This window comes from Paracoccidioides brasiliensis (genome assembly GCF_000150735.1).
Source record: "Paracoccidioides brasiliensis Pb18 unplaced genomic scaffold supercont2.2, whole genome shotgun sequence".
In the NCBI taxonomy this organism is placed as follows: domain Eukaryota; kingdom Fungi; phylum Ascomycota; class Eurotiomycetes; order Onygenales; family Ajellomycetaceae; genus Paracoccidioides; species Paracoccidioides brasiliensis.
This window is the reverse complement of record NW_011371359.1, coordinates 3,686,458-3,707,964: the sequence shown is the minus strand read 5'-3', so window position 1 is coordinate 3,707,964 and position 21,507 is coordinate 3,686,458. Positions and strand designations below refer to the sequence as shown.

The window sequence follows — 21,507 nt, the reverse complement described above, 5'->3', positions numbered from 1 at the left end:
TGCTTCATCAGGCACCCAGGCCAGTCCAGTCCACAATCGCATTAGTTCTCCATTACTTACGCTTCCAGCCGCCTACGACTCGCCGCACCATGCCGAATATTATTTCTCCTGGTCAATAATAGCAGTAGAACGGAGTAATCCATGTTCAATTCCGCGGTGGGCTATCCATGCTCTAGGACAGCGCGTAGTTGTCTGATGATGAAGAATATCTGATCTGCTTCTTATTGGACGGTGAATTTGCCATTCCATCTCTCTGAGACCTGCAGTACGAGCAATAAAAAAAAAAAAAGACCCGAACCTCTCTGGATTGGTGGTGGCTGTTCTTGGGAAGCATCAAGCTTGCGTTGATACATACATACAACAAACAGAAAAAAGTCTTTTTAAAACGAGCATTTTCAACAATCAACTAATGCCTCTTTCTTCGCTTGGTTATTTAAAGCTCCTAGCCCTAGCGACTAGAGCCGAATCAGAAAATTCATCACAAGCTGGATCAGATGAGAGCTTCAAGTAAACCCCTCGAATCCCACCCAATGCATGAATGTTGTTGTTCGTTGCTCGGCTATTATTATTCAGCTGCCTAACACTCTGCTCGCCAATGTTTAGAGTGCAATGTCAGTCAATATCCTGTGTCTGCCTGTGCCTATCATTGCCTCTTCCATGGAGTGGAGGCAGGCTGAACCGAGCTGCCACTGGGTAGATGGGTAACTTCAGACCGCAGAAGCAGCACGCAGGCAGGCAGGCAGATTCAGTAACACGAGGCCAAAGAGGGCTAAGATGGGAATGCCAAAGAAACAAGGTCTCAGGAGCTTCAGATATCCTGGACCTTGACGGGTCTGTGATTGGGAAAGAAAAGGCGAAAAATCGGAACATGATGCGTGACTGAGCAGATAAATTGTTTGACGCCTTCATGGGTTTGGAGAGAGAGAGAGAGATAGAGAGGTTGTGTGTGTTGTGTGGTAATGAAAGAGGCCAACATAGCGTCCTGCAACAGGCGCAGTAGCGGGTTGGACACCCAGGTTCCAAGAGTAGCAGCGAGTGGCAATAAGGAAGTGGTGGGTATATGCTGAGTTGGGATGTTCTCATTTCTTTGCACGCTTCTCTCGAACGTTAAATGTGTATTTTTGCAAACCCAGTTCCAGGGTTGGAGGAAGCAAAATAAAGCCTTCGGGGAGGAGTTCGTGACATCTGACTGGGCTTGAAACCAGAATAGTTTATGGGATGCTTGCTCGCTCCGTACTTGTTGATTAGCTTCCCTCTTCCATTAACTTTTCCTTTACAAAGACATCGTGGCAGCAGCGGCAACCACAGAAAAAAAATGCATGCGTGCTTTCAGAGCTAATTTCGATGCACCGTGCAATGTCAGTTTGTGACCATATTCTCCATTTCTCACCAACCATACCTGCATTGGCACTGTATGGGAGGCTTTTCTCCAGCATCGACAGCTTCAACGCAGCAAGAAGAAGAAGAAGAAGAAGAAGAAGAAGAAGAAGAAGCGTGATCAATTGGAAGGGACTTTTGCATCCCTCTTTCATCGTCATGATATGTGTTATTTCTGTTAGTTACTTCATCGTGATCACGATTATCGGTCTTGCTCTCTCAGTAGCTTCGTAGCTCTCTCTCCTGCGTGCATGGATCTCCTTTTTATGGGTGTATGCAAGTTTCTCCTCCACTGGCGACCTTAAATGGACACTCAATATACCTGCTTCGGTCAAAATTTCCCATATGCTCAAAGTAGCTGCCTGCGCCGGAAGTATCTACAAGCTCATTTTCTTCGGCCTCTTGCAGCTATTGCCGGTGAGGCTCTTTTGTTATTGGCACATTGACAGGTTGCACGGAGTATGACTTTCGACATAAACCTCCGGATCATCCTCCAAGGTTCTTTTGTCTCCGTTGTTCCCCTCTCTCATTTCCTTCATTATATTCTACCCTGCTGTAGCTATTCTCCTGCCCCTTTCTTTTACAATTCATCTGTCCCCACAAAAAAAGGAGAGGGAGGCAAAGGAAAGATATTTTCCCAAACAGAAAAAGATCTACTCAAACTATATTTCCTTTTTCTTCTTTTACTTTTCAACAAATGTTATAAACTTCTCTGTGGGGCCTTGGTTAAACTATTTCTTATCTCGGCTGTCAGAGTTCAACTTAAGATAGCTGCCAGCCTATCACCATTCTCTGCAGCTGATACACACTTTTCTTGAGAACTTGCAGCTGACACCAAGTTCTTTCAAGCAGTGGATGTTCAAGGCTTGTTTTTTGACGTCAAAATTCACTTCTTCAGCTAAGGTTAGAAATGTGATGTGAAAACCATTTAATGGAAAGAAAAAAGTTTACATTACAGTTTTGATTACGGAGTAAGAAACGTATATTAGATTTGGTTGTCTTGTTGAAGTCTCGTTTTACAATCAGGTTCGTCTTGTTAATGAGAAAATGAACTGCTGCCTGTTCCACGACCTTGCTCGTCTTTCTACCGCAAGAAACGTATACAGCTACAGATTTACAAACTTGCATAGACTCCCTCAGCAGTCATATTCAAAACTCCTCTGAAGAAGTAAGGCATGTCAGCCATGATGATTTTCAAGCATATGCAGAGATTTATAACGGACTCGGGCTTCATAAAACACCTGTTAGCTAGCTGGAAATTCCGGTGCAATCCTCCATAACCTGTAATATGCTGCCACAGGGTTGAGTTGTGCTTCACTTAATATTGTAAATGTTAGGGTTGCAGCTTACTCCGCACACAGGAACCACATATCAGGATGTGTGTTTTATTCCAATTCTCACCATCTTTTTGGAACTAAACCACATGAGACCAATGAAGCCTGGCGCGAACTACAGAAATCATTTGCGGTCGACTGACCCATTCCCCCCCCCTTTTTCAATCCCAACGTTTCTTTCCTGATTCAAGCTCAAGATTGACGCCCGTTTCTCGCTTCTGATCCATACCTCACGACTCGAGAGTCACGAAGAGCACCCTACCCCGCAAGCAAACACGCCAACGTTAATTATCGTGGATTTGCAAGTTAGGTTGCCTGTGCCAATTTTAGATTCCACTAAGAATCTCAGCAGCTAGGAGCTGGTGACGCAGATGATTCAAACCTAGCGTATCTGCTCTGAGTATTCATCATCACAACTGCGAAGAGAGAGAGAGAGAGAGAGAGAGAGAGAGAGAGAGAGAGAGAGAGAGAGAGAGAGTGTGTGTGTGTGTGTGTGTGGGGAGGGGTTTGGTGATCCTCTTTCTAAGAGGGTGTTTACGTGTTGCAGCGACTTTTTCTTCCAGCTACCATGATTTCATGTCTTCCGGATGGGAGCTTACTGATTGCATTCCATCGCAGAGTTTTCAGGGTCCAGCATGTGCCTTAGAAATCACCGTCAAACCTGCACAGTGGCGTGAGAATCCTTGGACCTTTGTGCATCCAACCAAACTGCCTAACTCTTGCACTAATTCTTTTTGGCCAAGTCGCCTCCTTATAGACTTCTTAAGACTTGTATCCTGGATGTGTGTTTTTACCCAGGTTTCCCTGTAATTTTCTATCCCCCCCCCCCTGCAGTCGCCATTTAGTAAGTAGTCTCTTACCCAAGGGCTCACTTTGTCCCGTTTTACCCCCTTGAAATTATGGGGACAGGGTTGATTGGTATTGTTGGTTAAGGAGGAGGGATTACGGTTAGGGTCAGGCCATGTATCCGTCTCCTTTTCTTCCTCTTCGCCATTCCATGCCATCTATGACATGATTTTCCTCCTCGGTGGCTGTGATTGCATCCCTCAACTACAAGCCGGGAAGGGGGGTGGGTGCACGGTGCAGGGGCGGCAGTCCAGAGACCAAGCCCAAAATCCCCACAAGTCACTGACTGACGAATTTAAGGAGCCTTCAGTTGAGTCGGCTGATTCCCAAGATCTATTGCTATTTGACCTTTGCGTATGGGTCTTGTTCAAGAATGTGGATCCGGCTGTCTAACCCACCCTCGTCATCTGCTCAGGTTTCAACTAACTAATACCAGTCAACCCTCCCAGATTCGAACGGTTGAGCTGTGTAGCTATTGTCTCAGATACAAATGATCACAATTACAAGTAGCTTTAGAGAAATAGTTATAACAGAAACGAAAGGATGTTAGTCCGGCGATACATCTTTCCGCTGTTGTATGGTAGCTCACCACCACTATTTCTTGATGGTGGGTGCAATGCAACGATATGCCTCAATTTTGAGTCAAACCCGCCTGTCGCTCTCTTTCGTCATTGACGTCAATAAGAACATATGGCTGATGCTAACTTTTCATTCCTCCCGGACATCTGTTACCGACAGCATGGGCTTTTGGGTGTGGGCATTCTGCAACACTACTGCTCCATTACCATGGAAATCAAAGTTCTTTTACTCTTGCCCCTGGCTTTATGATTTTCCTCGGTTCTTCGTGCATCATGCATGATACGCATGGGACGGAGGATTCTGAGTTTTGGGGAACAACGAACAAAAGCAAATATGATTTATTAACATCCCGAAAAAAAAAAATTTACATTTGCGGATGACAATGTGGCTACCATTTGATTCTTCCCCAGATCTTGGCCTTCTCTTGACTTTTTGAACTCAAACCATCCGAGGTTTCTTCTCCCTTCTCTCCAAATTCACATCGGCGAATGAATGTGCGTATCTCAGTTAATGAGAGAGTTTGAACTAACAGAGACGAAGATCGATTTTCTGGGGAAGAATACGAGGCGTGGATGCATGGACCAACCACTGGCACCACCAGAACCCATTCCCCTTACTTGGCATTTGGCGTTTTTCACCCTAACCTGCGCCCATTGGGTTTGGGCAATCGTGGACGATTAAGATCGTTCGATGACCTTTGGCCTTGGTAAAAATTCTTCATTTTCCTTACTTCGGTGAAGAATTTGGGATCTTTCTTTACCTCAGATATCTCCGTATTTTATTTCAAACCGAAAAGCACAAACGGATGCGTGCACATGAAAAAGCTCCTATGTGACGTGATTAGGACTAGGTGGAATGGTATGGCACGCAATGTGATCTTTAGCCTCCCCGAGGAGTCATGCTGGTATCCGGATAGCTGGATGGCTCCGATGGAAACGGTCGGGAGACGATTCCCAAACGTCAAATCCCAAGGGCGAAGAACTTGGAAATCTCATTGTTTTTGATATAACATGTCCCAGCTTCCTTATTGTCGGGCAAGCTTTATTGATTTTTGGGGAAACCAAGTTTTATTCTCAGCATGGAGGTCCTGCCGTTTGCCTTTTGGAATCCTGATTATTTTCCTTTGGTGCAAGGTTATTTTAATGAATCTATTGATATGTGATGGGAGCATTATTCTCAGAAACTTTCAACTCTCATTATTCTCCAAACTCTTATGATGTTAAGAGTGTCTTTCTTTGATCTTCAGACGTGACAAATCCTTGTGCATCGCTGACGTTCATCATCGTCACTCCAGGAGAAACTTGCCGGTCTTTCCGAGATCTTCAAACACCAAACCCTCTAAACCCATCATCTCCTTAGATGAAGTGCTTAGATGGAGCAGCTGCAGTTTCAAGAATGATCAACAATTGATGATCAGCACTTGTGAGATTTTCTCAAACTAGGAGATTTTTGCTCCGATTGAGATGATTGCACGGACTCGATAAACAATTCCGATGACTATCTATTAACAACTCACCTGGTAACTACGAAAGAAAAGTATCTCTGGATGCAGAGACGTATAGCACGTATAGTGCATACTGTCTACGCGGGAAATTTTACATGTGCTTTCTCTGCACCCTGTGCAGATGAATCAATGGTTGTTGTGATATGAGCGGGGTGATAAGTGCCAGGAGTTGATGGGATTGAACACGATGAATGAAAGAAGAGTCAGGCAGAGGGAATAATCTATTGCATGGTATGCCCACCTGCTTTACATATATTGGGTGCCTAGGTGCATATCGGAATCTTGAATGAATGCCCCGTTTTTCTTTTCTTCGGAAGTGGCGGAGCTGGTAGGGGTAGTAGGTAAGGGGGGCAAAGGCGGATCGAAGGTGATGTGTGTATGTATAGAATGATGGGAAAGCTTGAAAGATATTGCAGAACCCGAACACCTCATTAAACTCCCTGGACATTCTGACGTTTCAGCGTTTGACATGGTCGAGGTAACTCCTTCGCTCATGGGGAAATCTGAAAGTGGTCAATTGGGGGTGCCCATGGATGGATGCCAAGCGGAATTAAATGGCCAATTTGCAGAAAGTTGTTGCGATGCAACATTTATCCACATCGGTATCTGGTAAAAAGACATCAAGAGAAGTGGGGAACTATAGTCTGTATTTTAATTCTAATTACCTCAGAAAAACTTATCATGAGAATAATTTACTTGGGTGAAGTGGAGCACCAAGAGTAACTTAGCGACACAACAGTTTTTCATGCCATATTAATGCTCTTCCACTTCGCTCTCTCTCCACTATCCCCCCTAGCCACCTACATTCTCGAGTGGAACCTCGCAGTATTATTTCCTGTTCATATGATTACCCTCATTCCTCATAGTTCCACCGCCGATCTGACCGGATCTTGAATCAAAACCATCTGCTATCTATCACAAACCACTTCGTGTGAAAATACTCGATGTTCGCTGATCACGTTAATCCTGAAAATTTTTTTCTCCTTGGCAATGTACAATTGCCCTGCCTGGAACCGGGCCGGGGAAGGTGGGAGAGATAATCTATGAGGTCCGGAGAAGCTAGGGGAGACTGGTATTTTTGAGGTTTACGATGAAACCCATTTTTCTGTGGAGGGTGAACTCCGTGGAGTATATACATGTGGAGAGAAGAATCGTGTGCGGATGCGGAATTTTCTATCAGGGAAGCTTGTATTATTACTGGTGTCCTTGTTTGATTCTGAACAAACCCCATTTTACGTTTTCACATTCCGCAGAGTTGATGGCGAGAGGAAAAGACAGGACAAAAGCATAGATGAGCTATTCAATAACCTATGCATATGACTCAAGAACAGTCTTTCATCAATCTGGCAGACTTCAGCTTCCTATCAATCTCCAAGAGAGCAAGTTGTTCTTTCAAGCAGAAATGCTTGAGATACTCTCGATTGTGCTATGAAATTGTGGAATCGCATTGTGATACTGGCGATCTATGATCCCTATCAAAATAATATGCCGCTGACATTGGCATCATAATGACATTCCGAAAGTCTCTGGCTACGACTGGGACGAAGTCGTGATATCTAAAAATTAATAACTGTTGGAGTATGGAGTGTTCTTGCCACTTTAACCCCGATAATGATTTATTAATTAGAATCTCTTAACACAGAACTCAGTGATATAGTTAAAACAACTATATCATTTGCACTCGGAGAAGCTTTTCGGATAACGTCAATGGGAGAATTAACAGCAATTTCGAACGTTGAGCAGGATGAGGCAGCGCAAAAAGCGACAAATCATCGAAACAATCGTGAAAAAAGGGAATTGGGATGAAGCTGTTGGATTTGTGGTCCTCAAATACTTGTCTCCTTTGAGGCAGGGTGAGGGGCTCCTCCCCCGTCGCCCTTGACGATGGGAGGATCGAACAAAGCCTAGGTGGCCTTAGGGCTGTTGCGTTTGTTTTCTTAACGAAGCTCGGACTTCAGTCTCCACATGCAACAGCATTCTCGCGGTGTTGAAAAGTTGATCTCCTTCACGGTGATGAAATCATATGATCCGGAAAATTAAGATGTCTGCGGACTTGGAGCAAAGTGTTCCAGGCCCTGCCGTCACGGAGATTGCGACTACTATTGATTACATGTGCGAATAGCGCGAATGTCTGCGTTCGTGTCTGATGCTCGGGAGTTTTCTACGGATCCCGCGGAGTCTGTGAGGGCCAGCAAGTCATTGGGCTCGCCATCGCTGATCGCTTCTCTATCTCCCCTTCACCGATGCACAATTGCTGAGAAGATGATAGCAGTTGGCTACATAGTTAACTTCCACCTGTTAGTGTAAGGGGGCACTCATTCAATGAGCTCCTTTGTGTTTGACATGGGGATGAAGTTGGCAGTGGTCTGGGGTCGTGGAATGAAAACACGGTGGTTGGATGTGTCAGTTTGATGCAATGGTGAGAATCATGGAAACCCGAGGAAGACTGTGTAAAATAATTGCCAGTTTCTTGATTGGGGAACCCAGTTCAGGTTTGCAAGCACTAACTCCCTTTTTACACGGAATGGGTCAGGGCTTTGTTCGAGGTCGGTCCAAGGGCAGCAATGAGTCGCTTTCTTCCATCGACTAAGCTCAAAATGGATCGATCCATGGGTGTTTATTGTGTTTCGCATATACAAGAGTAGTTCCCAGCGGGGTTGGGGTATAATTCGAGAGTTGTAGTTCATGGAAGTGAAGGCCTCCAAGAAGTGGAAATTATCGAGAAGACAGAAAACCGGGGTTTAAAAATTTCGCAAAATTGGATGTATGGAATCATGCATCTTCCCGCGTACTAAATTGTTCCAGCCCATCACCTTCCCGTGTCTTAGCCTGCAGTGGGAAGACTTGAAACTTGATATAGTTTCAATATTGAAACCTCTTCGTTGTTATTGTTTTCGAAAATCCTGGTTACGATTATTATCAAATAAGATACGAAAGCATATGTTCTCTAGTAACTGTTAGTATTGGAAAAATTAAATAAAAGAATACGGAAAGTCGCTGATTTTCGAATATAAAGTAAGGAGGTTGATTATGTAGAAGGGGTTACATCCGTAATTTGAAACAGGGTTCTCTTTTCCTTCTTTTGAGAATTTTTTATACTTTTTCCTCTTTCATGTCCTTAGGAGATTCCTCCCTGGGTTGGGTTCAAAGCTGATACAAACCAACATCCAAGGAACATTTGGTGGCACGGCCCGTTTTCTAGAAGACGGCAGGCGTTGGCTTTGGAATATGGAATAATAGGCTTAATCTTCATGACAACTGCACCTTTTAAATATGACCAGCACACGGGGGAATATGCTTCCGTGTGCGAATGAAAAGATCTAAATCAATATGCTGAAAAGAGCAAAGTATCCCTTTATGAATGCTTTGATATCCTTGCAGCATTAGGAAATTGTCCGAATGGTTATCTTCTCCGGACACCAAACGTCAGCCATTCGCTGCGTGCCGACATGGTTACGGCAACTGGCTTAATCGGAGTTTATTCCATGTGTGGTATTCTGGCATGAAAAAGAGGTGGATAATATGGTGTTATTGGTTGAAAATGTATGTATGCACTTTGGGGCCCGGGCCTCACAATAGATTTTCTTTTTTCGTGGCTGTCGACAACATCGGGGAATAAAGGTTGGGGTGTACCGGTGTTGCATGCAAAGTAGGCCAATATGAGCCGGAACAATGCCCTTGGCTCTCTGCATAATTGGGGATGTAACCGAATTTGTTGACAAACAGGGAAGGGAAATTAGTACTTTCTATCACTTCGAAGTAAAGCAGGGTAGATGTGGGTGGTTGAGTTGATGTAATGCATGCATGTGTGAGCAGGCAGACCATCTCGGTAGATCCAGCAACCAAGATCAGGCAGGCCCCAAACGATACTGGAGTACAAGCTGGAGATCCTCATGAACGTATGCAAAAAGCTTTATCATTTAGTAGACCAATAGTGAAGCAAGATATACCACAGAAGTTGAAACCGAGAAGCTCAATCAGAACGAGAAAGCTTTGTCAAACCAATAATGCATTTTTTTTTTTTGACGGCTGATTGCCTTGACTGCCCAAAATGTTCCAAATTGACCATGTCTGTGATGCCTGTGGAAGATCGGCGCCCCGGAGTTGTGGCTTAACTCTGGCCCTGTCATAAATTCAAAGGCCTTCGCTAAGTGGTCGCCTGGCTGAATCCGGTATATGTTCTTGTTTAACTTTGGACTGATTTCATGGCATCCTCTCATAGGGTCTTGTGGTCCGGGAGAGGGTAATGGAGTCGAGAGCCAATGTACGTGGAAAGCAGGAATGTTACCTCAATTGCTAAATGGCCAAGTTGGCCCTCATTTTACTACGTCCTGACATGTAAGAAATTGCGGTGCTTTTCAATAAAGCCAAGAGAAAACCAATCTTCAGTCATGGGAAGCAATAGACCAGCTTGAAAGAGAGATCGCTTCAATTGAAACCAAGAATCGATAGAATGAGGAGAAAGCAAGATAGTTTCCACATCCCATGTTCATGCCCCGTTGGGTTATATTTCTCTGCATCATCCAAGGTCAGGGCCTCTTAATCACACCGGATCATTTCCCCACGTACTCGATTCTGATAAAAGAAAGTATATACTCCGGGATCGTTTGATCGCAAATCCGTTGACCGTTTACGGACAGCTAGCAATGCAGATTGGCGACTGGTGGGGAATAAGTGGTATGGTTTCGTTCATGAACTCCAGCACCATTCTACGACCCGTGTAGAAAAATGCTTGATCGACTACATCCGATAGGGTCAATTTAAACAGCACTAAGTAGTTCCCACACCGAGGAGAAAGGCGAGGGGAAAATTAATCTTCAAGAAGAAGCCTTCTTCATCCTATGTTGAGGATGTAAACACCTGAATGGCTTAAACTCGCCCTTCTGTCCCCTGATACCCGGTTAACAATGAGCCTCAGATTGCATGTATATTAGGGCATTGCTCGAGGGTATGGAAGGATAAAGTGTCGCACCAGGCAGCTCGCATGAAGCATGAAGATATACCGTTACGCCTTTATCTGTCTGCATCGGGGCAACCCTTGGAATATCACCTCTGTGCATGGGTGACAATGATGGAACGAAGATTTTTGAATAGGTCGATCAAACGGAGTGAGATTGGGCATATAATCAGGGATTCCCTCGGGCATTAGATAACATGGATCACGGAGGGAGATTTCTGGCATATAAGGAATCCTCCTTCTGCAACAAACCGCTTATCCAGCGAATGCATGTACGTCTTGAAGAGCTCGACTGGGGCTGCTGACGAAACAAAAATACTGATCAACTGAAAAGGAAGTTAATCTGGGAAAACTGAACTATTGATGCATCCATGACTTCGAAACCACCGATAGAGACTGAGCAATATCTGAACCAAATGAATGCCGAATTAAATGCTGAACGGAGGCATCAAGATGGACATTGAACCTGGTTCCAAAGGTTGTTTGAGATCAGAAAAGAGAGAATCGTGGAGTATATTATCGTCCTACGTTGCTAACCAAGTAGCGCGCGGCTAGAAAGCGCTGTTTGAATGGTGATTGGTTAGCTAGGCGAATGATTGTTCCGGTTAGTGAAGCCCGGGCAATGGCCGGGCGTAGGGCTGGCCGCTGCTGGGTATTTGCACGCAACCTTTGGCGTCAATCCAAGGTTAATGAGGTCAACCAAGAAGTTCCCCGTAAGCGGCGGGGGAGTTTGCCGCTCCATAATTGTCATCGTCACCAACCTGGTTTTTGTCTTTTGAAATTTCAGTAACTGATAACTATCCAGACTTGATATAACTAGCTAGTTAACTACTTCTTTTACATTCTCTCATTTAGTTACCGCCTAATAGTCCCCAATTCCACAGCTACACTGGGGTTTTTTTTAGTCTGCTTTCCTGCAGCTCATGTGTGCTTCTTCTGAGAGCAACTTCTATTTATAACACACACCTATTTCCAGCAGCCCTTGATATCTGCATGGTATATAGGCTGAGAGTAGGTTCTTGATTTATCATCGCCTGGCTTGGTGTAAAAGTGTATGTCTACTTACTCTGGTGTTTACCCAGTTCAGTTCTAGATTTCCTCTTTTGTTGTGTGCAAAATCGATCTGCGGTATATTGGTTTATCAAAGCCGTTACCTCTTGAATTTGCCAGAGCATGATTAGTCCACGGTCACGCCGGATCCTGAAGCCGCTATTTTATACAATTGCTGTTGTAGCCGGAGGAGGAGGTATCCTCTATTTTTCATACCGCCCACGCAATTTACCCGGGTCGGACCCAGCGGCGGTCCCACCACCGTCCTATAGTGATGGAGGACAGCTAGTGCCCCCGAGTTTTCCGCGTGTCAAAAGCCGCGCTGAACAGATTCAGGACTTGAAACGAAGTTCACAGACAAACGCCACAAAGTTGCTTTCTGGGGAATTGGCAAAATATTCAAGCTCCCAGAGCTCCAACGCACCAGATGAAAACGAACCTTACGATTTACTTGTCATTGGGGGCGGGGCAACCGGCTCTGGCATAGCTCTGGATGCCGCCTCTCGTGGCTTAAAGGTAGCTCTAATTGAGCGTGACGATTTCAGTGCTGGAACGAGTAGCAAGAGTACAAAATTAGTTCACGGCGGTGTTCGTTATCTGGAAAAAGCAGTTTGGCAGTTGGACTACAATCAGTACGTCGAGAGTGCCTTTTTGCCCCGTCGTTGATGGGAATTTTGCTTGCTGATCTTCCTTTGTAGATATGCTCTCGTTAAAGAAGCCCTACGGGAACGCAAGTATTTCCTCCACACTGCCCCTCACCTCTCAATGTGGCTCCCGATTATGCTCCCAGTGCAAAAGTGGCGGCAGTTACCGTATTTCTGGGCTGGAACTAAATTCTATGATCTACTTGCTGGATCTGAGGGTATTGAGAGCTCTTATTTCCTCAACAAAAGCAAAGCTCTGGATGCTTTCCCTATGTTGAAAAAGGATAATTTTGTCGGAGCTTTGGTTTACTATGGTAAAACTTGATCATGTCACAACCAAGACCGGAAACGCTTCTTGTTAAAACGAAACTAATGCATATACTAGATGGTGCTCACAACGACTCTCGAATGAATGTTTCCCTGGCAGTAACCGCTGCTCTATATGGTGCTACTGTTGTGAACCACATGGAAGTAACGGGACTAACTAAGGATGAGTCAGGAAAGCTCAATGGAGCAATTGCCAAAGACTTGATTCCAGGGAAAAGCGGACACGATGCGAAAGAAGTAACCGTCAGGGCTAAGGGAATAATCAATGCCACAGGTCCATTCACAGATTCCATTAGGAAGATGGATGATCAAAGTGCGATGGACATAGTTGCTCCAAGCTCTGGGGTTCATGTTGTTCTACCGGGATACTATAGCCCTGCTAAGATGGGTCTCATCGACCCTGCAACCTCAGACGGGCGTGTCATTTTCTTTCTTCCATGGCAGGGAAACACAATTGCAGGAACAACTGACAGCCCCTCCGCAATCTCTCCCCAACCTATACCGTCTGAATCTGACATAAACTGGATTCTAAATGAAATTCGGGGGTATCTTGCCCCGGACATCAATGTGAGACGTGGAGATGTTCTTGCGGCATGGTCTGGAATCCGGCCTCTCGTGCGGGACCCCGCAGCTAAGAATACAGAGTCTCTGGTTCGCAATCACCTCATAACAGTGTCCAAATCTGGTCTTTTGACCTGTGCTGGTGGGAAGTGGACAACCTATCGCCGAATGGCCGAGGAAGCTGTTGACGAAGCTATCAAAGTGTTCCATCTACAACCACGGCCCAACAGAAAGGTTCCAGACATTAGCGGAAGAGGCCTTTTTGACGACGGAGCTTCCCTTGACGGTTCTTGCCAGACCCATCAGATTCGCTTGGTTGGCGCTCATGGCTATTCGAAAACTCTCTTCATTAACCTCATCCAATACTTCGGATTAGCAACAGACGTCGCTAAATATATCGCCCAGGCTTACGGTGATCGTGCGTGGGAGGTCGCTGCCATGTCATCGCCCACAAATACTCGATTCCCAGTGCGTGGAATCCGCATTTCGCCGCCATACCCATTTATCGATGGTGAGGTCCGTTATGCTACCCGGGTTGAATATGCACAAACAGCTGTGGACGTTTTGGCGCGGAGGACTAGACTGGCATTCTTGAACGCACAAGCTTCTCTTGAAGCTCTCCCAACCATTATTGACCTCATGGCAGAGGAGCTGAACTGGGATAGCAAGCGGAAAAATGTTGAATGGACTGATACAGTAAAGTTCCTGTTGTCGATGGGGCTCCCTAAGTCTCGTCTGGGTATTACGCGAGAGGATGTTGAAAGTGGGAAGGCAAAATTCGATGAAGTCGAACGGAAGCTCTACACGAGACATGGTAAAATTTCTAGTTTTCATACATTTTTCCTTCGTTTACTAACTGTTGTTACAGAAGGGCCTACAGACTTTCCCAGTCCCCCTGCTTGAGAGGCTCACTCCAGGCAGTGGTAAAAATTCTTACCTCTCCGTACATATGACACTTTCCATTGATGAAATGTTTTTTCAGACCTTTATTTCTTCTTCTCTCCTTATTCCAACTTTATTCTTGCGACAGTGAGCATGGTTCATTTGAGAAATTGGTTAGGGAAATATTTAGCAGATATCATCGATAGGAGGTTTCGTTACGTTCGTCGTCCCTTATTGTCCTCTTAAGGTTTCAATTGTCACATAGGTTTGATTGAATGTCTCATGATTAACTGTATATCTAGTAGATAACAACAAAGTACGAAAGAGCATCTAGACTCTGCTGCTTCCAATAAAATTTTGGGACAAAATTTTTCACTCCTGTTTTTCTTGATTGTGTTAATCGGAAAAAGCGACCATCCGTTGGCGGCTTGAGTGAGATAGGTGACTTTGCTGAGGTTGCATTTCGTTCCAGCAAAAATATCAACCCAACCTCCTCCCAGTCACAGGGGATCAAAATTGTCAAAATTGCTCCGTTGCATTGCATCCCCATGCAATCATGTTATAATATCATAAACATTGGGTAGTTAAATATGGGCGTTTCTGACCTTCTGCCAGTTAATATTTTCTCTGGGCTTGGAAGCATTTATTTTTGAGTCGTGGTAAGAGCCTGACTTCTTGTCAACCCGTGGGTTTCCGTATGTATCTGTCACCTGCAGAATCTTTGCAAGATCGCTATATACCGATTCATACTAGTTTCCCACAGAGTAGGGGACAATATTCCACTGCAGCTACCGCTATAACTGTCATTCTCAAAATCCAAGAAGGTCCAAACGCCACGGATGATAAGTAACCTCCTCTCTCCTCTCTCCTCTCTCAGCTCAATAACTCTCCTTTGGAAAAGGAATAGTTCCTTCTAGGAAACTATTTTAGCAACATGATGGATCTAGAAAATGAATCAGGCTGGAACGAGGAACTAAGGGATAAGGGAATACATCAACACTGGTCTTTCGAACGGTTGCTGCTCAACAGCGCATGTGGTGAAATTTTTCTAACGCCCTTTGTGCTTGGAGCGAAACGTCAAACATCTAATCGTCTTGCATACCTCGGGTCTGCGTTTTGAAGGGCCTTCGAGCAATGAACTTCAAGAAGAGAATGCAAAAGCTATATTAAAGGGAGACGCAGAAGAGCGGTACATAACTATTCACAAAGGAACTCCGGAAGAGCGGGAAATCACATTAGTTTGTCTCCCAGAACTTGTTACGCACTGGATGCGTAGCAAGCACAATAAGGGGGAGGTGTTGGTGGAACAAATCGACGTCGATCTTGAACAGATCAATCTTGAAAACATTAGATATTCTAGAACACGACGCCATGAATACACTTGTCCTCATGATGATGGCGCTCACTCATATTGGTGTGTGGAAACTGGAGACGATAAATATACGTTCGACCAACGGGTGCGATTTCCACTACACTAATGAAGCTATATTGCCCCAGCTCCTCGAACACTACCAGAATTGACAACTCTCGTCCTTAGAGTAGGCGAGTTGTTCTCAGATAACAATCACCTATTCACGATTGACAAGAACTTCCCGCCCAATATTTCCGCACTACGATTCAGGGGACCGGTTTCTGTTGCGAGTTGTTCCCAGGGGCAGGACTGGATCGAATCATTTTCAAACCCGGAATACTTCTCCAAACTTAGAAAGTCTAAGCTTTGTTCTTGATATGTACTTTGAGAAGAGAAAACCATTATAGGCATCGGAAGGTCAGCTTCGTGATGCAAGAGCAACTTTCACCAGCTGTACGATGTTACCAGGAAACGAGGGATTTCGATGGAGCCGCTCATTGATCAATGGTGTTGGAAAAGTGATCTCTTTCTTTCAACAAGTCGATAAAGGGTGGGAGGGATTGTGAGAGAAAAGCCGGAGCATCTCTCCCGCTCTCTCTCTCTCTCTCTCTCTCTCTCTTGGTTATCGTTTTGATTTCTCTCTATGTATACTTTAAATGTCACTGTCAGAATCCCTTTCCACACGGTTTCATAACGAATCTCCCCCCCTTCCCCGCTCCATCTTGTTCATGCTATGTCCATGTACGATATTTTATACCCCACTCAGCGGGCGCTCTAAGCTTAATATTGACCCACATATTTTACAGAATTTCAGCTCAAATTTTATCCCTTGCCTCAATGGCAGTGCGCAAAGGGGGCTCTTGGTGTTCCAAAAGAGCAGCTCCACAGCGGAAAAAAGAATCTACCCCGTCGCTCATTGAATAAAAAGGTCCGACCTACAAATTACAAGTGTATTCATCACTGATAACAAATCAACACAACTTGAAATAAAAGAGATGTAGCTCAAATTTGGGGGTGTGTGAGGAAGAATAACGCCTATCATGGTGTACGATCTCTTGATATCCCTCTGGTCATTTCCTGTCAAGTGCACTCCTTTCACCTTTAAAAAAATAGTTGAGTAAGTTACTACGTAGGCAAGTAAGGGAGTGTCTAGATGCCTAAGCATACCTGCATGCATACATATGTAAGGATAGGGTATGAAGTAGAAAGGCCCGATATATGGCTTTCCCCCTGCATATCGGTGCGGTTTGGGCTTCCGATTGACTGGTCAGTGGTGGGAATAGCATTTGCTGCATGTACAACGTTATGGATGTGCCCTTGACATGTTTTTGGCGCTTTGTTCTAGTGAGTATAGAGGTGGGTTGCTTTTCCATGTATATATACGTATCGTTCGCACATCTAAGACGTAACTAGGAAATAACCATTTTGTAGTGGTTGAAATACGCGGAACGCAGTTCTAGAGAGCCGTTCTCATCACCGCACATCACCACTGCAAAAATTGATGTAAAGAAACAATAGGCCAAAAAGGAGCGTCTGAAGACAGAGAGAAGCATAGAAGTGAGGACGGTTAACTAACTGATATTGCTACGGATTACCTCACTCCTCATGATGCAACAGGGGTGATCGCGATGAAGGGCGATGGACAGTTAATTGAAATAATCATGTAACGAACCCAAATCGCCGAACTTCTTGACACGATGCATATGCAGTGAGACTTTCGTCGACAGTAACTATATCAATCATCCCCCTCATCGTGGGGAAATAATTACTTTTCCCGCAGTCCTTCTGTCGACCGTTGGATCCTTTGATACTGTTAGAAAATATCATAGCAGGTGGCGTATCCTCTTGGAGCAGGGGAGGGGAAATTCCTACTCACTCTCAAGGAGACCCCCGCGTTATGTCTCAGCACCAAGCTCACTTAGCCTCAAAATTGCCATCAATGGCTCTTCCTGGGTCCAAGAGAAAAATGAAGAAGATCGTAAGAAACGGAGAAACGGGAAGGGGGGAAAGAGATTCCAAACAAACACCGAAGCAACGATTCCCATCGCTGGCTACTAGGGTTAACAAAAAAAAATGCAGCGAACACCTCGGGCAAAAATTAAACAAGGTGATTTATCACCTCTTGAGAATCAATATCATCAGAACCTAGTTGTTGGAATAACCTAGAGGCGGCAATCCAACATTCGCACCGGAGCATGCAGTTGGCGTCCTTGATCATCATTTGACATACACGTGGCAAGGTGAGAAAGAAAACGCCAGCAGTGGGTCGACAAGGTAACTAGCTAAGAAGCGGGTGGGTGGTTACCGACCTCAGAAAGTTTCTGGACTATTTAGTAGAAGCCGCATGCATTATGCTGTTTCAGGAAGCGTTGCAAGCGAGACCAGGAGGATCGTAGAGGGGGAAATATGCAGAGTCAGGCTTTTCCATCCTCCAATTGCCTGTCATTTTGCACGAAGTCGGTCGGCTTCAAGTAGTCAAAGCTGAAGCCCGTAAATTGCAAGGATTAAGTCATGGACAGAGGCATCTCATGACTGAGACATAATAATATAGCATGCTTTGTCCATTGGAAGTACTGGTTCAGATTGTTGAAAAGGGAAATAGACACCGGTTAGCCCATTTTTTGCCTGTTCGTTTGTGTAGTTATAGTTACCGCAGACGAAAAATCCCAGAGCGGCGAGGACTGCAATTCCGTCGTGCACTTTTTATGCATCTCTAGGAGTAGGTAACTACCCGATAAATAACTCTAGGATCGCTGATGTCTGGACGACTTCCGAAATACCCAGGAATGCGGGCTGCCGAATTTGCATGGCAAGAATATTCCCCAAAGTAAACAAAAATTAAGAAAAAGCAACGGGTAACAGTTTTGAACTACTGTCAAACTCTTTGCTCTCTAAGCGTTAATCTGGACGGAGGGTTTTGCGGCTTATATGCTGCTGTGCTAGCTTTGCCCTGCCCTGCCCTGCTCTGTGAGGGATGCTGTTGGACAGTTGAGGCGAAGTCGCCAACGAGGCGACCAATGATAAAACAACGGAGAAATCTTATGCGGTGCATTCTCGGGCACTGAGCACAGCGGGTCTGTCTCAGTTGCCTTCGCCCGGATGATGGCACAGCATTAGGTTTCGTGAAAGCTATGTTAAAAATCAAGATGACATGTACCATAGTGACGACAGGAGTTAATAAAGAGGGTAGGTAATAGCTGGTGGCGGCCAAACATTAGCAATGAAGCTGAGGTCTAGAGGAAAACATTATATAGCCAAAGTGAAGCTGTTGTATGCGGAAATTTCTCAAATTTGTGCGTGGAGAGCACAAAATAGCCAGAAACAATGAATGGAAGCAGAGCAAATACAAACAACAGCTGAATTATGGCAGACACTTTTGCAAAAGGGCGAAAGATGTAGCAGATGAACCCTGTAGAGAACTTGCTCTGTCATGATATTTGAGAATCGGTGAAAGAGACTAGCCTAAAAGCCCTCGTCATATGCCCGACACGTCACCACACAACTATCTTTGTTCATACCACCGTGCCCAAACCGAACTCTTGCAACCGGGCAGAGGGGAACTTCTGTATACCGAGGTATCGACGGGCTCACGCAGCGAAAGGAGACCTCTCCAACGACGAATCTCATCTGCGCAATTGTGTTTGTCAAGGAATACCGAACAAACCGAAGTTTCAGGGTATTTGAACGAGAACCACGCTCACTGACACCGTGGCAGACCTCTGTGGAACAAATCCCAGGCCGGTTGATAACCCCGTTTTGACGCTGACTAAAGAAGTCATTTCCGCGGGTACCTGTATGTAGTGAAGCATGTGTCTCAGGAAAACATGGTTGCAGTTTTGAAATGCGCCATTCAATCTCCTTGTCCGGAATGTTTGAATGGGTTAGTTGTCGGAATCAAAACGATTCGCCAATGAAATAACTTCATGCGATCTATGACATTCGATGGATGAGGGAGGTATTCTGGCGATGATACTGGTGGTGTAGAAAAACGGTGCAATGATATTGCGCAGGAAGATTTGCTCAACACAACGAACGGAGTTAGGAGAATATGTCAACTGTAACAAAATTGTGGGCCTCTACAAAAATTCCGAATGGATTTTGGCCACGGAAAAAGCTAAAAATGAAAAAAAAAAATTAAAAAAAATAAAACCAGTTATTAAATCACAATCACGGCGTACAAGACATATAAGAGTAACATTTTGGAAAGAAAAGTAAGAGACGGTTGGACACAAAAGAATCGTGAGGCCCCTGATTAGCCAGATAGCACCGTTTTGATAGATCTAGGTTGCGGAATGGCGAAATAAAGTAAGGTATAAATGATTAGGGCGAAGATTTGCAACTAAAAAACGTCTTTGAGCCAAAGGTCTCTGGTCATAAAGGAAATTCGAGGGCGATCGAAGGCCAGCAGTCTGAAGGATTTGAGAGTGGTATTTGGGTGTATTATGTGGGGAATATATCGTGCGATGTGTGGCATTAATTTCCAGATACAATCTCCAGGGGCTGTCTGTTGAAATTGTTCCAATATCGCTCCACAGCGCGCTGAGCAACTGGGCCACGATATCGGATGAGAAAGAAGTTGAAGAGCGCAAACTCGGCACGGGTTAAAACATATGTATCGGGCTCCGCTTGTACCTTGCGCCAGACTTCACTAATAGCTGTTTCGAGAACGGAGATCATCCTAGGGTCGATACGGCCATCTTCGCTGTTCCTGGCTTCCTCCAAAGCCGTTCGTATTGTTTCTGGATTTGGAGTGGAAGCGTTCTTCGTCATTGCAAAGCTGAGTTGTTTCTAGCTCTGAAGTTGAATAGGAGAAGGGAAAGGCTTGCTGGAAGGGAAGTGAAGGGTTTTAAATTTATTTCTAGAGACAAAAAAAAAGAAAGAAAGAAAGAAAGAAGGAAAGAAAGAAAAGAAAGAAAAAAGCGAAAAGAAGAGGAAAAGGAAAAGGAAAAGGAAAAGTTAAAAGAAAGCCAGGAAAAAGCTCACTCTAGTCGTTTGGCTGCAGAAAGGATAAAAGATGAGAATCCTCGAAGCGATCCCTGAATTATTTCAGTTGCTCACTCAGAGCCATTTAACCTTTATGCAAGAAGTTTGAATGCGGAGCTTCAGGAAATGCAGAGAGCCCCCTCCCACCGGGATGCCAGTCCCCTTTAGCATCAGCATCAGCAATTGGGGAACCGACGTCCAATCCCCGAAGGCCGCCATCCTTAGTATTAATCTAGAATTTCTTTCAATTAGTTTCTCTCCTCTGCCCTATTTGGTTCAAATTCTTCCCCTTGTTAGGTAAAACAGAACTCTTCCCGCCGGTGATCATGGGATCAGAGCCGATTCGTTATTTGAAACGGTTCTCAGAATGTCACCAAGTGGCGAGTGGGTCAGCAAATACATTAAACCACCTTACCAGTATTATCCACACTGGCATGGTGATTAGTGTGACTAACAAATGGATGTTGTTAGGGCTGTTCCAATCAGAGAAAGCGCCCAAGATATGGGCATTTATCGAGTGACTATTGAAGGTAATGATAGCATTGAGGCATCCCCGTTAGTTACTGTAGAATAGCTGTCTACCAGTAAGTAAGTAAATGGACGGTGTGTATTTGTTTGCAACCGCTTTTCTCACGTGTAGCTGCGCCGCGAATGCTTGAGGTAAGATGGCCCTGTCTTCTCCCGCGTGAGTAGTGCATTAGTGATTTTGATGTCCGCGGCGAAATGCTGTGTTTTTGATGCAAATCGATGGCAATAGCAGTCAGAACTGCATTTTCAGAAATGTAAGCTCGCGTGCCAACCAAACTAAATTGGTGAGATCTCTCAGGCAGGGACCACTGCAGCGGACTGGTTCTCTGGTAATAGACCAGTGGTGGGTCAGACAGTAGTTTTATATATATTGAAAAGTGGCCCAAGCAACTGGAAACCTGGTCCCAGACATTCATCACATCTGGTTCTGCCTATTCCGTGCGATCATGTCAAGCGTTTGTCGCCTTCTTGTTCGCTTAAGGCTGCCCTTCACTCTTCCACAAAGCCAAACATGTAGGAATATTTTGCTTTAAATTCTGCGCCGCCTTTCATTTCTTGAATAATTTTTATTCTGGCGTGGTCTG

At 44.8% G+C, this 21,507-nt stretch overlaps 5 protein-coding genes across 5 annotated transcripts; 4 read left to right on the top strand and 1 right to left on the bottom strand.

Annotated features, from left to right (window-relative positions):
* Positions 1 to 3,722: 3,722 nt before the first annotated feature.
* PADG_11418 (uncharacterized protein) lies at positions 3,723 to 4,020 on the top strand (the record flags this gene model as incomplete). The annotated part of the gene is made up of 2 exons (XM_010759664.1): positions 3,723 to 3,911; positions 3,994 to 4,020. The coding sequence occupies 2 exons, from the start codon at positions 3,723 to 3,725 to the stop codon at positions 4,018 to 4,020; spliced, it is 216 nt and encodes a 71-aa protein (XP_010757966.1).
* Positions 4,021 to 11,770: 7,750 nt separating this feature from the next.
* PADG_02367 (uncharacterized protein) lies at positions 11,771 to 14,082 on the top strand (the record flags this gene model as incomplete). The annotated part of the gene is made up of 3 exons (XM_010759039.1): positions 11,771 to 12,279; positions 12,346 to 12,605; positions 12,677 to 14,082. The coding sequence occupies 3 exons, from the start codon at positions 11,771 to 11,773 to the stop codon at positions 14,080 to 14,082; spliced, it is 2,175 nt and encodes a 724-aa protein (XP_010757341.1).
* A 1,350-nt stretch (positions 14,083 to 15,432) lies between these two features.
* On the top strand, positions 15,433 to 15,788 carry PADG_02366 (uncharacterized protein; the record flags this gene model as incomplete). Its single annotated transcript, XM_010759480.1, has 2 exons — positions 15,433 to 15,475; positions 15,559 to 15,788. 2 exons carry the CDS (start codon positions 15,433 to 15,435, stop codon positions 15,786 to 15,788), a joined length of 273 nt encoding a protein of 90 aa, XP_010757782.1.
* A 3,904-nt stretch (positions 15,789 to 19,692) lies between these two features.
* Positions 19,693 to 20,182, bottom strand: PADG_02365 (uncharacterized protein; the record flags this gene model as incomplete). The annotated part of the gene is made up of 2 exons (XM_010759038.1): positions 19,693 to 19,821; positions 19,901 to 20,182. 2 exons carry the CDS (start codon positions 20,180 to 20,182, stop codon positions 19,693 to 19,695), a joined length of 411 nt encoding a protein of 136 aa, XP_010757340.1.
* Positions 20,183 to 20,546: 364 nt separating this feature from the next.
* Positions 20,547 to 20,916, top strand: PADG_02364 (uncharacterized protein; the record flags this gene model as incomplete). The annotated part of the gene is made up of 2 exons (XM_010759037.1): positions 20,547 to 20,619; positions 20,693 to 20,916. The coding sequence occupies 2 exons, from the start codon at positions 20,547 to 20,549 to the stop codon at positions 20,914 to 20,916; spliced, it is 297 nt and encodes a 98-aa protein (XP_010757339.1).
* Positions 20,917 to 21,507: the final 591 nt, after the last annotated feature.